The sequence below is a fragment of the Fistularia commersonii genome, chromosome 1 (genome assembly GCF_037954325.1).
Source record: "Fistularia commersonii isolate RoL2024-O1a breed Wild chromosome 1, RoL_Fcom_v1.0, whole genome shotgun sequence".
NCBI lineage: Eukaryota > Metazoa > Chordata > Actinopteri > Syngnathiformes > Fistulariidae > Fistularia > Fistularia commersonii.
Genome location: NC_141284.1, coordinates 27,369,722 through 27,384,754, shown reverse-complemented (window position 1 = coordinate 27,384,754; position 15,033 = coordinate 27,369,722). Strand labels below are relative to the sequence as shown.

At 48.7% G+C, this 15,033-nt stretch overlaps 1 protein-coding gene across 2 annotated transcripts; it reads right to left on the bottom strand.

The window, feature by feature from the left end:
* Positions 1 to 14,719, bottom strand: hivep2b (HIVEP zinc finger 2b). 2 transcript variants are annotated; one of them, XM_086157666.1, is made up of 7 exons: positions 10,767 to 14,719; positions 9,234 to 9,391; positions 8,973 to 9,148; positions 4,710 to 4,808; positions 3,581 to 4,299; positions 2,247 to 2,569; positions 1 to 1,157 (listed from the first exon to the last, which is right to left on the bottom strand). In XM_086157666.1, exons 1-7 carry the CDS (start codon positions 14,382 to 14,384, stop codon positions 1,040 to 1,042), a joined length of 5,211 nt encoding a protein of 1,736 aa, XP_086013792.1. In that variant the 5' UTR covers positions 14,385 to 14,719; the 3' UTR covers positions 1 to 1,039. The 2 variants fall into 2 exon arrangements, with proteins under 2 accessions (XP_086013792.1, XP_086013793.1); XM_086157667.1 differs by having other exon boundaries at positions 1 to 2,569.
* Between the last annotated feature and the right edge of the window lie 314 nt (positions 14,720 to 15,033).

The following is a 15,033-nucleotide window of genomic DNA, read 5'->3' as shown; positions in this document are numbered from 1 at the left end:
TTTCTTGGGTTAGAAGTATATTCTGTTTTTTTTTTTTGTTTTTTTTTTTAACAATTTTTGAATTGAATCTGAAAAAGTAGAGCACCAAACAAATAAATTCCTCATAGCAAGAAAGAGGCACTCCGTCCCGATCGACCGCTCCTGATGCTAATCGCTAAAAGAAATCTTGATTGGCTACTGAGGTTTCCCGCCACTCCTTGGATCTTCGGCCGGGAGGTGAAGGGATTTGTGACATGAAGATGCACGATCCAAACGGAAACACCAACACAATCTTGAATACATATGCCAAAGCAAAATAATAATAATAATAATAATAATAATAATAATTCCCTTTACATTTCATCTGCTTCACGACGAAAAAAAAGCAACAAACACCTTCAGAAATGAAAGAAAGCAGTGCACCTTTAAATGTTTTTTTATGTAAACATGAGTGAACGATTCTGATTTTGAAATCCAGTCTTAAAACTAACCAATTGATTTTTTTTTTTTTTTTTCATATTTTGTTTTTTTTTTCCTTCAAAAAAGATTGAGGTCAGCACGGCGCTGTTCTCGTGACCCCCACCCCCAGAACCCGCGTGATGTCCAACAATTTTACCTCTTAAAGAGATATAAACAATCCACATAAAAAGTTCTTTTTTGTTGTTTTTGTTTTGGTTTTTTTGTATGTTTTTGTTTTTTTAGAATTCAACACTGCAAAAATAGTTTAAATCATAAAAATACACATATATATACAGAGACCAAGTAATGCATTTGTTTGAATGATTACTTACATTTGGAGCTGAAGCACAGAAATAATCAATCGCTGTTAACGTTTATGTCATGGTAATTACAGTGAAGTGGTTTGCAAGAAATGCAAGAAAAAAAAGAAATAAAGGAAAAAAAAATACCATTGACTGATTATTATAGCCCCTTGGATTGGTGTGCAAAGTTTCACACGGTGAGATCATGTAAGAAAGAAAGAAAGAAAGAAAGAAAAGAAAGAAAGAAACAGCTGGAATGTTTAAAAAAAAAAAAAAACCACAAGAGAACATAATATGTTTCACTCCCGTTTTTTTTTTTTTGTTTTTTTTTTCTTTTCGGCTGACCGAGTCAGCGCGACATCAAAGATGAAAAGGATGAAAGTGCATCGATAAAACTCATAAAATACTTGTGGTCGTCTGTGTAAGAGACAGAAAGAGAGAGAGAGAGGGCAACAAAAAGAAAAAGAAAAAGCCATCCGTTTAATCAAAGCAAAGATATCAAAAGCGACGCCAGCCTGGCTCACTGCATAACTGCATCACTGCTGCATAAGTACAGATATACCATATAAATAGTAGTCAAATATTTACCAGTATCAATAAGTGCTTACGTTCTAATATATAAATACATCTTACAGGATCCATAATTACATATTAACTTCCTCTATTTTTGTGCAATAGCAAATCCCATGCATGCTTTTTACCAAGATAAAAACCACAACATTAAGAAAAAAAAAAAAAAATTAAAAAATGCAACATAGGTAACCGTTTTCCTTTTTTTTTTTTTTTTTTTTTGTTTTTTTTTCTTCTTCTAAGATTGTTTCACGTAAAATCCGGGTGGAGGGGGGGGGGCGGGAAAAAAAAAAAAAAAAAAAAAAAAAAAAAAAGCCTTTCTTTAACGGACGCTCCCGAAAACCTCGATACCGACCCCCGTCCCCGAAAAAAGCAAAGTAAAGGCACAGACCCTCTGCCGCTTGATCAGAAGCACCGAACCGCACAAGAAGCGTCTACTTCAAATTTTGGTCAGACTTGTTTTTCATAGTACACACACGCACACACACACACACACACACATACACACTTTTTCCCCTTATAAATAGTTACTGCACTACTGCGTCACACCTCGATATGATTACATGAAACAACAGTCTATTTTCAAAGTACACATACAGTAAAATACACTGTTTGTATGCATCTAAGAAGGAGTATACGTTAAGGACGTTTTGATTTGTACAGGATCCATAAATATAATTTATGTGCAATTGTACGCAAACTACTGTCGAACAAAAGGCATATTAGCATAATATCTCTCCGTATTGCACCTGCACCCATTAATGATTCTCCGTCCCGATTCCGCTTCCTGCCGCTCGGCTCCCGGGAAGGCGAGCGCGTGGGACGAAAGCGTGGATCCCCCGCCGCCCCGCCGCCGAAATACGTGGCGGCCCGGAGGGAGCGGAGGACGGTAAGCGAGGCCTGAAAAAGGAGGGCAGAAGGTTCAGGAGGTCTTACTGAGGGTCCTCTGCGGTGATCTTCAGCGAGGCGATGGCTTTCAGGCAGGTTTGGACGCTCTCCTCCTGTTTGACGGTAGGGTCGCCGCAGGGACGCTCCTCTTCGCTCGCCGCCGCCGAGCCCTCCATGCTCGGGGGGCTGGAGGGAGCGGCTTCGGCGGCGGCGGGAGGCGGGGACCGCGACGCCCGGAGACCCCCGACGGGGACGACGGGCAGCAGAGTGGAGGTTTGCTGCTGCGAGTGGAGAGGGAGGTGGCTGAGGAGGTTCTGAGGAGATGCGGCGGCGGCGGCGGCGATGGCGACGGGCGGGAAGATCCTCTGATCCTGGAACAACACCAGTTCAGACCGTTTCTCATTTGGAAAAGATGTCCTCGATTCGATGTTAAACATTACGTTATTTCCAGTCGGATATTCTGTCCGTAAACCAGTTAGCGCAATTGCTAATGACCTCATTGGGGACAAAAGCTAAAGAGTTTATTTTCTAAAATGAAAACGCTAAAGTACGACCGAGATTGAGGTTCCTTATCTTTTCCTGTGTTGGCAGAAATATTTAAGTGTCATCATTCACCCTTTATGCCCGTATGTATTTTAATACAAAAAATACTTTTTTCCAAGTTAACACTGCGGATAGTTAACTTCAAAAATGTACAAAAAAACTGACCGAACTGTTTGTGTCTACATATTTACAATTGCGCTTTAAAGAAGAAAATATTTTCCCTGTTATTTGAATATTATTTAGAATAATAATCACAATCATTATTGTGATTATATTATATTATATTATATTATATTATATTATATTATAACCACAATTATTATTGTGATTATTATTAATTGATTATTTAATAATCACAGTTATTATTATTGTCAAAATTATGATCATTATTGTTATTGTTATTGTTGTTATTTTTGTGCAATAGCAAATCCCATGCATGCTTTTTACCAAGATAAAAACCAACACATTAAGTAAAAAAAAAAATTAAAAATGCAACACAGGTCATTTTTATTATTATTATTGTTAATATTGTTATTATTATTATTATTATTATTATTATTAGGAGCTGCACTCAAAGGCATCAGTTGCACCGACTGAGCATGGCTGAAGCCGTCCTGCAAAGTGATCTTTTAAAAGATTTGGGAATGTAATCGGATTACCTGCGGGTTTTATATTTCCTTGGGGTTTGTTTTCCAAAAAAAAAAAAAAAAAAAACCTCACCGGCCTCGACTCCCCGACGTCCGACCGAATCAACGCCACGTTTCTGTTCTAGCCGTGCGTATCGCAAAAAAACCCAACCGCATCGGGTGTTCCGGTCAAAACCGGCGGCGTCCACCTACCAGTTCCATCTCAAAGGCGCCTTGTTGCTGGACGGCGTCCATCTTGGCGTGATGTCTGGCCTTGTCCCCGACGCCTTTGTGCTGATGGGACCCCCTACGTGGCGAGATGGCTCTCAGCACCACCCTCTGCCTGCCTCGGACCGCCGTCTCACGCTTCCCGGCCAGCTCGCCTCCGGGGGACAGCGGCCTCTCCATGGCGCCCGGGGAGAAGTGGGTGAATCCGGGGGAGGCGGGCCTCAGCGGGGAGGACCGACCCCGCGGGGACAGTTCTCGCCGTGGCGACGGGTAGCGTAGCCGCGACGGGGACGGCTCCCTGATGGGAGACTCCCAGCCCGGAGAGAGGAGACAGAAGGAGTACGGGTCGAAGAGGAAGCTGGACTGATCCGGGGAAAGCATCGTCAGGGAGTCCTCGTCTACGGATTTTTCCCTGTGCTCCGCCGCCAGGACGCTCCGGTCGCCCCGCCGGACGGACGCCAGGGAGCAGCCGTGGACGGCGGCGCCGGCGGTGACCGAAAGGGACGTGACGCCGCACGGCTGAGGACTGGTGCTCCTGGAGCGAAGCTTCGGGGTGGAATCGCCTTCGTACTCGTCGTCCTCGTCGTCTTCCTCGTCGTTTTCGTCCACCTCTTCGTCCATGCCGTCCGAGTCTTCGGCGTCGGAGAACTGGTGTTTGGCGGCGACCGTCGCCTCCGCCTTGGACTCCAGCTGGACGTCGTCCACTGCGAGAGAGAAAGGTAGGATCGGGCGCAGTCGGGAAAAGGGACGATTTTTAAGACGTGCGTCGTCCGTCAACGGCTAAAGCCCGATAAAACGATCTTGTTTTGTTTTTTTCCTGGCGACGGATCCAGAAGCGTCACGTCATTTCCTGCCGAACTAAAACCACCGGTCACGCCGGAGTCCAACGCGCTTTCCGGTTTCTTGTTGTCGTACGTTCGTTATTCATCCATTTACGTCATCCAGGTTACGGTGAATTCTCGTCGGATTGGTCATTTCTTCACTTTAAGAGAGGCTCCTTCGAGCCGATTCGTCTTCGAGTGAAGAAATTCAAATCCGCTCGCCGCCGCGAGAGGATTTGGACAGCGATTGCGTACTTTTCTTTTTGGAAAAAGCGCGCATGTCGGGTTCTTACCGTGTTCCTGGATCTCGGCGTCGTCCATCGACACCGACACGCCCAGCTCCAGACATTTCTTCATGTGCGCCTTGGACTTCATGTGTTTCGTCAAGTTCCCTGGAGCAGAGAAGCGTCCGCGAGGCGTTTGTAGGTCATCGGTGATTTACTTTCTTTTCATGGATTTTACGTTCCCTGCGCCGCCGTCCCGCCCCGACCTTTCGGACATTTCCGCGTTTTAGTTTCCGCGAGCCGATTCAGGGTTGAATCGAGGGCGACTGGACGCATTTTGTTGATCGGCCGCCGGTGATTCAGCATCTCCGGGGGCGACCGAGGATCTTCGCAGACGTCAATTTGTAAATTAAATCCCTCTGGTTTCGCTTGGTGTCTGAGCCACCGTGGACGGCTTCCAAACCCCCGTCACTGTTTTCACACATTATTCCCCGTCTTCTTCTGTTCCTTGTTTTCCCTTCGAATCAACCTTCTCCATCTAAACCTACTTCTCTGCATCTTCCTCTCTCCAGACGTCCATCAATCTTCTCCTCGGTCTTCATCTAGACCTCCAATTCCAGCATCCGTCTACCAATATATTCACTACATGACCCAACCATCTCTGACCTTCTCTCCGAGGAGCTCCACTGAACGCCACAGGAGGTCTTTCCTACCTGAGGCTATCAAGACTTTTTAATTCCTCTTCCTTCAGCCGAAGGGAATCTTCAAATCTTTGTACTTTTTAAGACCTTAAAACACTTTATAGCCTTGTCTTTGACACTTTATGGTTTTATTTGTAGTTCTTATTCTCCCTCCTTCCTACTATTATTTATAATTGTTATGTTTTTACATGAAACTCTGGCACAACAATCTCCTTCAGGATGAATAAAGTTGTTCTTATTCTTATTCTTATTTGTAGGTCAGGGTTGGGCAAACTTTTTGGCTCAGGGGCCGCATTGACTTCACCACAAGATACCGTACATATATAAAAAAAAAAAAAAAAAGCATTTCGAACAAGACATGATAAAACCAGCTTAGTTTTGAGGGCTCTGACGTTTGCTTGCATTTCATGCACATATCGCTTTTTTCCCTTCACATCAGCTCATTCAAATGTGCCAGTACGTCCACAGTAAAGGCCAAGAGTCATTCAGTTTAGGTAAAGTAGCTCAAGTAGCTCCAAAAATGAAAGAATCTCTGATCCAAACATTCAATCAAGTATGAATTCTGTACCGATCTTTGGCGGGCCGGGTTAAAAAGACCAACGGGCCGGATGTGGCCCGCGGGCCGTAGTTTGCCCGCCCCTGTTGTTGGGCATACGGTGATCTCACCACCTTTCCTTTCTGGCTGATAGTCTTCTAACACTTTTCTCCACCCATTCCAACCTGCTTCACCACTTTTCCACTCTCTCCTACGTTCTGGACCCTAAGTTCTCCCTGTTGCGATCACGCATGATTCCCCGCCTGCAGCTGTGCTCCAAAACATTTCCATTTTGCAGCCATTTACGTCTGGAAGGCCGGTAATGATTTCGATATTGTCCAAAATCAAGGCGGAGGTTCATTTGGAGACCCTACATTGCCCAAACTGTGTGAAATCCCTGGCGACCCTGAGCGCGGGATAAGCGGTGCACACAATGAATGATTTACAATAAACTTGAAAATGAATGTAAAGGAAGACTTGAAAAGGGGGGACAAAAAAAAAGCCAAAAACTTGGGAGATGAAGGCTGTCTTTTGATAGCTTCCTTTCAATGCTCCTGGTTTTGAGGCACAAAGTAAATAAAAAACAAACCCCCAGTCTGCGGCACGTTTAATAGCAGTCCCTAAAGAAAATATTTCTTTTTTTTTTTTTTTTTTTATTCGACCCTCTGGATCTTATTTTGAAAAACAACTGTTTCCGCCTTCACCTGGTTGGAATTGCCTGATATATAAAGTGTAATAATTGTATTCAGATTAAATACTGTGAACCGCGGAAACATTGTCATGCTTAAAAGTGGTCCCTGGTATAAAAAAGTTTGGGGACGGCGCATTAAAAACAAACAAAAAGACAAATTTAGAAAAAGAAGCCGGCGATCCTGAGACACGGCTTCTGCCGAAGCAGAACGTTGGGTTACTGAGCTCCTTAACGAATCTCATTTTTAAAAATAAGAATAACTTTATTTATCCCAAAGGAAATTGTTGTGGGTTACAAGAAAATTGTAACAATAATAAATAATAGTAGAAAATTGTACGAACACAATTGTATGAAAAAAAAAAAAAAAAAGGGGGGGGGATAAATACAAATAAAACTATAAAGTGTCTAAGTAACAAGTCAAGGCTAAGGAGTGCGAAAGAGTATGGAAAAAATATTGCACATGCAGCTGTTATGAAATAAAATGTTGCACAGTTATGAATATATACAGATAAATTATTACGATTTACAGTAAGTGGGTGAGATTTTTTTTTTTTTTTTAATAGTTTAAGATTTTGAGATTTCCTGCGGCTGAAGGGAGAGGAATTAAGATTAAATAAAGTAATTAATTCAAATTTCGTTTACATATAGGCTTTTTTGAGAAAGCTAGGCTAGCCCCTAGTTACCTAGCTACGCTGCCGTAGCCTTTCAATTACCGCAACCCAGTGCTTCTCAAATAATGGTTGTGATGCAAGGGGAGGCGCGTGGGAACATGCTAACGGTGTAGCATTAGCATTACGGTGAAGGTTTTTTTTGCTTTTGCACCGAGCATCTGCACACACAGCACGAAGCTGGGCAGCTGGGAACATGCTAACGGTGTAGCATTAGCAGTACGGTGTAGGTTTTTTTGTTTTTGCAACGAGCATCTGCACACACAGCACGAAGCTGGAGATATGAAGTGCGGTGAACAAACCCTCAAGAGACACCGCGGAAAAATATTTAACAAGGACGATAAGAAATGCGGCGAGAGACGAAGATAATGAGGTAACTGGAAAAAGCCAGACGAAAGCTAAGATGAAAGCTAAACGTATGTAGCGTTTGGCTTCGAGGCCTCGTGACCGCGAGGAAAGACCGGTTTGTTTACCGGCTCTAAAAATGTTGTCGGCTCTAAAAATGTTGTCAGCAAACAGCGTGAAGCCAAATAAATTCAAGACGTCACACCGCTATTACGCTGATAAGCCGCTTGAGTTTTTTTAGCGAAAACATGCTGAATTTTTCCCGACCGCTTTATGAAAGCCGCTTCGGTAAATGTTATAAGTTATTATTTATTGCACTATTTTTCTTTTCTGACACGTTAATAAGGATACAACATCGCGCTGACGTTTACATAGAATCATTTTATAGACAATTTTCAGTTGCGGCGTGGGTGAAATGTTTTCTTCTTTCTATTAGCGTGCAACTGTTAGCGCTTGTACCGCCGCTAGTTTTCTATCTCAACCGCTCGAGACAGAAAGCCGCCCGCCGCTTCCCGCGCCATGAAACTACAAACTTTACAAATAAAAATCCGACCCCACAATTCGTCACCCCGGCGAAGAACGACGGAAAGAAAACTCGCAAATCACGCGTGTTTTATCAGCGTCGGCGCTCGATGTTTCCTCATCCTGTCCGAGCGTGTTTTACTTCCCCGCCCGTTTGTCTCGTCCTGTCACCTTATCAGTCTCCGTCCCTGTTGTCTCCATTGTCCTCCCTTCCTATCAGCTGCCCACCGGCCCTCCTGTTGTGCGCTTGTCCGTTGTGTAATTAGCGCGTATCGAGTTTGTGTTTTAGCTCCGTCTCCGGTGTCGCCGGCTTCCCCCCCCCCCCCTCCACGCCTCCACCCGACGCTCTTGTTTCAAGCCGAGGCCCGTTTCGCCTCCTCGCCTCGCGAAAATAAACGTCGCCCCCTCCGATCGGGACCCTCTTTTTTACCCCCTCAAAAAAGACACGGATGGCTAAGTAAACAAGGTCCCACCCATGTTTAAGGAAAAAAAAAAAAATAAAAAAAAAAAAAAGGTCCTTTGTCTTTTCTCTCGTACCGCGTTTTATAAATAACTTCGCCCCGCTTTGCACAGAACGCGAGGTGGGAGTAGATACGAATGAGCTGATCGTGCACGACGACAAGGCGGTAAACAATTCCCAGCCGACGTCGTTTTTTTTCTTTTGGACAAAAGACAAATGTGTAAAAAAAAAAAAAAAAAAACATCGCTTTCAAATGTTCTTCTTCTCGAAGCTGGAAATCTGTGATTTTTTAATTAAAATTTCAATTTAATTTCGGATCCACCTATTTTCGTCACTGCTCGTTTCCTCTTTTCTACCTAAACATTCTCCACCTTTTTTTTTAAACGCCGAATTTAAATCCACGCGCTCACCTTTGGTTTTGAAGGCAAAATTGCAGACCTTGCAGATGTAGGGTCTCACATCCGTGTGCGTCCTGATGTGTTTCTTCAGCATGCTGGGCTTCTTGCAGCGGATGCCGCACTCCTCGCAGATGTACTTCCCCCGACCTCGACCCCTGACGTACACGTAGTCTTCGTTGGATTTGTACCTGGAAGATAGATAGTCGGGCCTTTCGATTGAGGAATAGTTGGATAAGGCGGCGAGGCGTCATGATAACTAATATCCGGACTGACCCTCCTTCGAAGATCTTAATGCGTGTTGGCACCGTCTGGGTCGTGGCAGCCTCCCGTTCCTTCCACTCCTCCTTGGCAGTCTTCAGTCTGAAGCTGGCCTCTTTCACCTTCTTCCCGTAGGTGACGTCCACCTCTTTGGGCTCCGGTTTCCTCTGCAGCTGAATCGGATGAGCAGACATTTTGTTAACATCCCCTTTCCGAGCGGTCGGCGTATCGGCTTTACACGGCTAGTTGTGCAAACACAAGCGATGTCGCTGCTGGGAAATCCCTCCTCCCCGCTCACCTCCGTTTCAATTAGATTGATTTTTTTTTTTTTTTTTTTTTTCGGGAGATTTTTCCAGTGGAAAGCATGGTTTTTATTACCTTCTGTGAGGTTTTTACATTTTTTTTTTTTTTTTTTTTTGGCCCACATCTGTTGGTGTGTCTGTCAGCGGGATGACGCGAAATAACTTTTCACGAGACCCAAAGAAAAAATTTGGTTGCAGATCTATTCAATTTAATTTTTTTTTTTTTCACATTGGCCGATCTCCACTCTCTGATCATCGTTCTAGTTTATATAACCATCAGTAGGAATATGAGGTTCCTCTGATCAGTTTTAGTGCTTCATGACAGCGGGAGACCGCGCTCTTGAGGTCTGAGGACGATTTAAAAACGCAGCTCCTTCGTAATATGTAAACATTTTTTCATTCAAATGTCTGTCTCTCTTATAGACGTGCAAAAAGAAAATCAAATTTTGTCGGTCTGCAAACCGAGGAATTTTCAAGTCTTGAGTTTATTTCTTTACGCCCGAGCTGAGCTTCGACGAGACGATCGCAGCGACAAATCCGGGGCGTTTTTTTAAATTTTTTTAATTTTTTTTTTTTTTTTTTTTTTTTCATGTCCTGACTGACAAATGCGCAGCTGATGCTTTCTCACCGACAACCAAGATGCTGAATCTGCTTTCCTAGCGGATTGAAAAAAAAAAAAAACAACCCCAGATGGATATTTTCTCTAAAGACGGGAGACGGGACAAAAAAAAAAAAAAAAAATGCATCTTGAGCTTTTGTTAATAAGACAGATGCGTCTGCGCAACGTCACACACTTTGCTGCACGTATTGGTTGAACGCGCGTCAGGGAAAAAAAAAAAAAAAAAAAAAAAAAAAAAACGCCCTGCGGTAATCGCAGACACATTTGCGAATGTGAATCGGTCTTCCGTGCCAAGCGGTAAAATTGAATCAGCGATAAAAATAAAATTTGGGAAAAAAAAAAAAAAAAAAAAAGGACAAACCCCATAGCGGTGAAGATTGAAACCTTATTGTCCCATAATATCCACCTGAGTGCGTTTTCACCGTCTGGTATTTTGGGTGCCAAAAAATCTTTCAGAGATGAATCATTCGGGGAGAAATTAAGGCGAACGGCGTCCGATCCCTCGGCCGAAAGTCGTCCTTCAAACTTCTACCTTTCAATCGGCCTCGCCGAACAAGGAGTCTTTATTTTTTTTTTGGGGTGAAAACGTAGATTTACCCGAGGCTCGTGCCGCGTCGCGTTTCTCACCTGTTCGACCGTCTGCCTCCACAGGATAAGCGAGGAAACCAGCTTCCCTTTACCGGGTTGACACATGGCGGCGACGGTGTAAATCACCTTGTCGCCCTTCTGTTTGGACCGCAGCAGAGCCAGGGCGGCGCCGGTGCTCAGTTCAAGCGGGTTGGGATTGCGGGCGCTAACGCACCAGGTGGCGTAAACGGAGGAGAAAGGCGCGTTGTCATGGGAGCAGCTCGGCTTGGTGTAGTTGAGAAAACACCAGCTGACGCCCGTCGTCGTGCGAAGGCTCGGGAACTGAGATAGCGGGCCGGAACGCTCGGCGTCCGAGATCAGGACGTCTCGACCGGCTTCTTTCCCTTCGCCGGTGTCCGAGGAGCTGCTTTCCATCGCCGACTCGCGCTCGGCGGCCTCCGTCGCTTTTTGCCGAAGCGCGACGAAGGCGCTCCTACGTGAGTCGTCCCGCAACTCCGACCTGAGCCCTCGCTCTTCGCTCAGGTTACATTTCCCCAACTCCACCGCGCTGAGCTCCTCCACGATCTGCCCGAACATTCTTTCCTCCTTCACGCGTTTCTGCTGCTTGACCTCCACGAAGAGGTCCAAGCTGCTGGCGGGGGAAAGCATGCGCTTGTTGGCGCCGCCGCTGGACGCGTTGGTGGTGGAGATGGTCCTGGAGGTCAGGGAAAGGGGGATGCCGGTCTTCAGCTTGGCCGACGACAGGTCTAGAGCTTCCACGCTGAGGTGGCAACCGGAGGGCGGTTTGGTTTGCGGGTCTACATTTCCGGACGGGTGCGAGTTCTGACTCTGAGGTAACGCTTGGCCGATGTTCTCGGACTGATTGTCGAAGATCTGCGACACCGACGTGTAGGTGAGGCTGCCGTAACACGGCACGTGGGTTTGGATTCTGACGGGAACCGACAAGCCGGGATGCGGCGGCCGGGGGTTGGCGGCGGAAAACATCGGAAGCGTCTGTTGCAGGAGAGCGACGGCGGTGAACGGAGGGGAGGGGCTGGCGAGGTACGGCGGGTACGCCGGCGTTATCTCCGTGTCCATATTCAGCGACTCCTGCCGCACCAGGTTTCCGCGGCGACCCTCCTTGGAGGCCGAGTGGCCGGCGCCGACGTCCGCGTGTCTGACTTTGGACGTCGGAGAAAGGCTGCCGTAGTCGAAGGATACGCTGCGTACCTCCGGGAACTCCTTGCGCAAGTTGCAGGGCGCCTGCTCCGAGGACGAGCGTCTCATTTCGTGCTGTTGACGTTGGTTGAGCACGGAGAGGGAGTGAGCGCTTCCCGGCACGGCGAGGAGCTCCAGCGGTTTGCCAAATTCATCCTGTCTGGCCGGAGAGACGGACTTCATGCTCTCCTCCCGGTCGAAGGAGAAGGTGGAGCTGTACGATAAGTTGCTGTCTTGGCTGGGGCTGCGGGAGAGGCTGGTGCAGGCCGACTCGAAACTGGATTCGCCCGAGGAGTGCTCGATATCGGCGAGGCGCAGCCGCTTCTTCTTCGGCGGGAGTTTCTCCGGAGGGAACTGCGCTAAGGTCTCGCTCCTCTGCGGCCACTGAAACTCCTCCACGTGCTTCTCCGGCTCCTTCGCCTGCACCTCCGGGGCTTTTTCGGGACTGTCGGGCTCCACCGTGACCCTGATTTCCGGGACTTGTATGTTCGGCTGGCGTACGAGTTTGGGTCCGATTTGAAAAGGCTGCTGCGGCCTGCCGTCGCGCCGCTCCGCCTCGTAAGACTCCTCCATCGGTTGAACCGCCGAGCCGCTCTCCCGTCTCTGCCCGTGATACTTGTGAGCGTCCGGCTGTTCGGCGTGAGGCCGGTTTAGCGAGTTGGTGTGCTGAATCACCGAAATCATATTCCCTAACGTTTTCCGCCCGGCAACGTCGTGGCTCGGCGGCATCTCCGAGTCACCCCTTTCCAGCGTACCTGAACCGTGTCCTTTCAGGAGGCCGACCTGTTTGGCGTCGTAGTCCTTGCTCGAGTCGTACATGTCCTCGCACTGCTCCAGATGCACCTGGTAGCGCCCCGGCGGCTCCTCCTCCTCCCTCTTTTCTTTCCGACGCTTCCTCGTCGCCAGTTCCACGGCGTGCTTCTGGTGGGGGGGATAGTTTTCCACGTCGCCGCCCTCGCCGGTCCTTCCGTGGCCGTCCGAATCGGCGTGGCCGTCGTGCGGGGAGACCTCGAAAGCGGCCTGCCGCCGGAGTCTCCTCATCCCTCCGTTGCTGGTCCTCTCGTCGAAGGAGTGGCTGCCTCTCAGGGCCGGAGGCATCGTCAGGCAGCCGGCCGAGGACGCGGGCATGGAGTTGCTCCGGAGCAGAGGCCCCGCGTCCGAGCCGCCGTCCGACAGCTGATCCTTCGCCTCCTCCCTCGCGAAGGACTTGGTGTTGATTTTGATGGACTCCACCGTGTCTTTCTCCTGGGTGAAAACGCGGGAAACCCCTTTGTCGGAGCGTCGCTCGGCCGACTCCGAGGCGCAGGACGCGAAAGCCGCCGTCTGTTTCGGGCTGGGCCTGTAACACTTCCCGAACATTATCTCCTGGTAGGATTTGGCGTTGGTGTTGGGAGGACCCGTCTGGTGCTCGGCGCTTTCGGAGCGCGAGAAGTAGCCGGAGTCGGTGCTGCCTTTGCTGGACTGACTCGGGAGGGAGAGGTTCTGGTCGGAGTCGCCGCTTCTTTTTTCCGACAGCCGGAGCGCGAGCCTCTGTTTGATCGTGCACGACTGCATCGCGCGGTTGGCCTCGACGGCGGCGCTCGAAGGCGCGTTGATTTCCTGCGGATGGGACGAACCGTCCTGAGCCGACGTGGACGCGGCTCCCTTTTTCTGAGCGATGAGGTTCAGCACCTTCACGGCGGTGTTATCCGATCCCTCCGCCGGAGAATCCAGCAGCAGCAGCGGGTCGTTCAGAGCGTCCTCGTCCGTGTCGGTGCTTTGCTCGCCGTCGGAGAATATCTCGCCTTCCCCTTCGAAAGACCCCTGATCCATGTTGGCGTTGTAGGAACCCAGTTCTGAGAATGGCACGGTTCCAGCTTTGACGGAGTGAGCGTGGGACTTTCGGTGTTTGTACAAATTGCTCTTGGTTTTGAAAGAGAACCCGCAGGGGACGCAGGGATAGGGCCGTTCTCCGGTGTGCGAGCGAATATGTTTCTTCAGCACGCTGGGTTTGGCACACGCCCTTCCGCAGTAATCGCAAACATACCTCCCGGCCTTCTGGGGTTTCTGCTCCGCCTTGCAAACCGCCTCGGCGTCCATCCCCGCGTGTTGTTCGGGTGAACCGGGCGACTTCCTGTGCGGCGCCGCTCCTTGCCCGGCGGGGGATTGAGCGGAAACCGCCGCGCCGACGGCTTTCTGTCTGCCGACGGGGAACGGTTTGGCGGCCGGCGGCGGCGGCGGCGGAACGGACGCCCCGGCCTCGCCGTCTTGAAAGACCCGGGAGTGCGGATCTTCGAATTTCGGCGATTTCCCTGAGTCGGGCGGCTTTTTGTAACCGCACGTGTCTCCGGCGTCCCGCAGCTGTTGGCGCCAACCTTTACCTTCCCTTTCCACCGACGCCTCGGACTCGCATCTCCCCGCTCCCGCGTGATGACTCTCCGTCGAGCTTTTCACCCCCGCGGCAGTTTCCGGTGACTCCATGAATCCGGTGTCGCTCGATCTGCGACCAATTTTCAAGGATAGAAGCTGTTAATATCTCTTGCGTAGAAGAGGGGATGTTAACTTGAATATCGATCGATCGCAGGGAAGGGTCATCTGGAAATGGACAAGACAGAAACGAGGGTTAGGCCGGGTCGTGAACGCGAGGGGGGGGGGTTTTAAAAGTCGGTCTCGTTACCGACGGATTTCCGGGACGACCCCGGTCGACCCCTTCGGACGCTCGCGGACGCCTCGCCGCCCGAGGGACGCTCGCCGACCGAGTCCCGAAGTCGAAAAATCCCCCCCCCCGCCGACCTCTTTCCCCGCGAGTTCGACTTCTCCCCTTCCCGTCGGCACTGCGGATTTTTATTTCATTCGAAAACAGAGAAAAAAAAAAAAAAAAAAAGATTCACTCGACGGCGGCGCCGAAGAAACACCCGATCCCGCCGCTCTCCCACCCCTTTGACGTGAACCGCTGTTTTGTTTTTTTTTTTTTTGTTTTTTTAATCCCGCGGCCTCCGTGATTTTTACACCTTTCCTTCCTTTTTTTTTTTTTTTTTTTTTTTTTTTCACACTCGAGCCGCACGCCGTGAGGGGGGGGGGACGGATCTCTGAGGGCACGTCATTTTCATCTTCTCGCTATCAAACGCAG

What these genes read in the sequence shown, in the direction of transcription:
- hivep2b (XM_086157666.1), bottom strand. Translation starts at nt 14,384, where the DNA reads ATGGAGTCACCGGAAACTGCCGCGGGGGTGAAAAGCTCGACGGAGAGT. An exon ending in TTTTGCCTTCAAAACCAAAG is followed by an intron (nt 4,809 to 8,972) that starts GTGAGCGCGTGG and finishes TCTCTGCTCCAG; the next exon opens with GGAACTTGACGAAACACATG. An exon ending in GCGCCTTTGAGATGGAACTG is followed by an intron (nt 2,570 to 3,580) that starts GTAGGTGGACGC and finishes GTGTTGTTCCAG; the next exon opens with GATCAGAGGATCTTCCCGCC.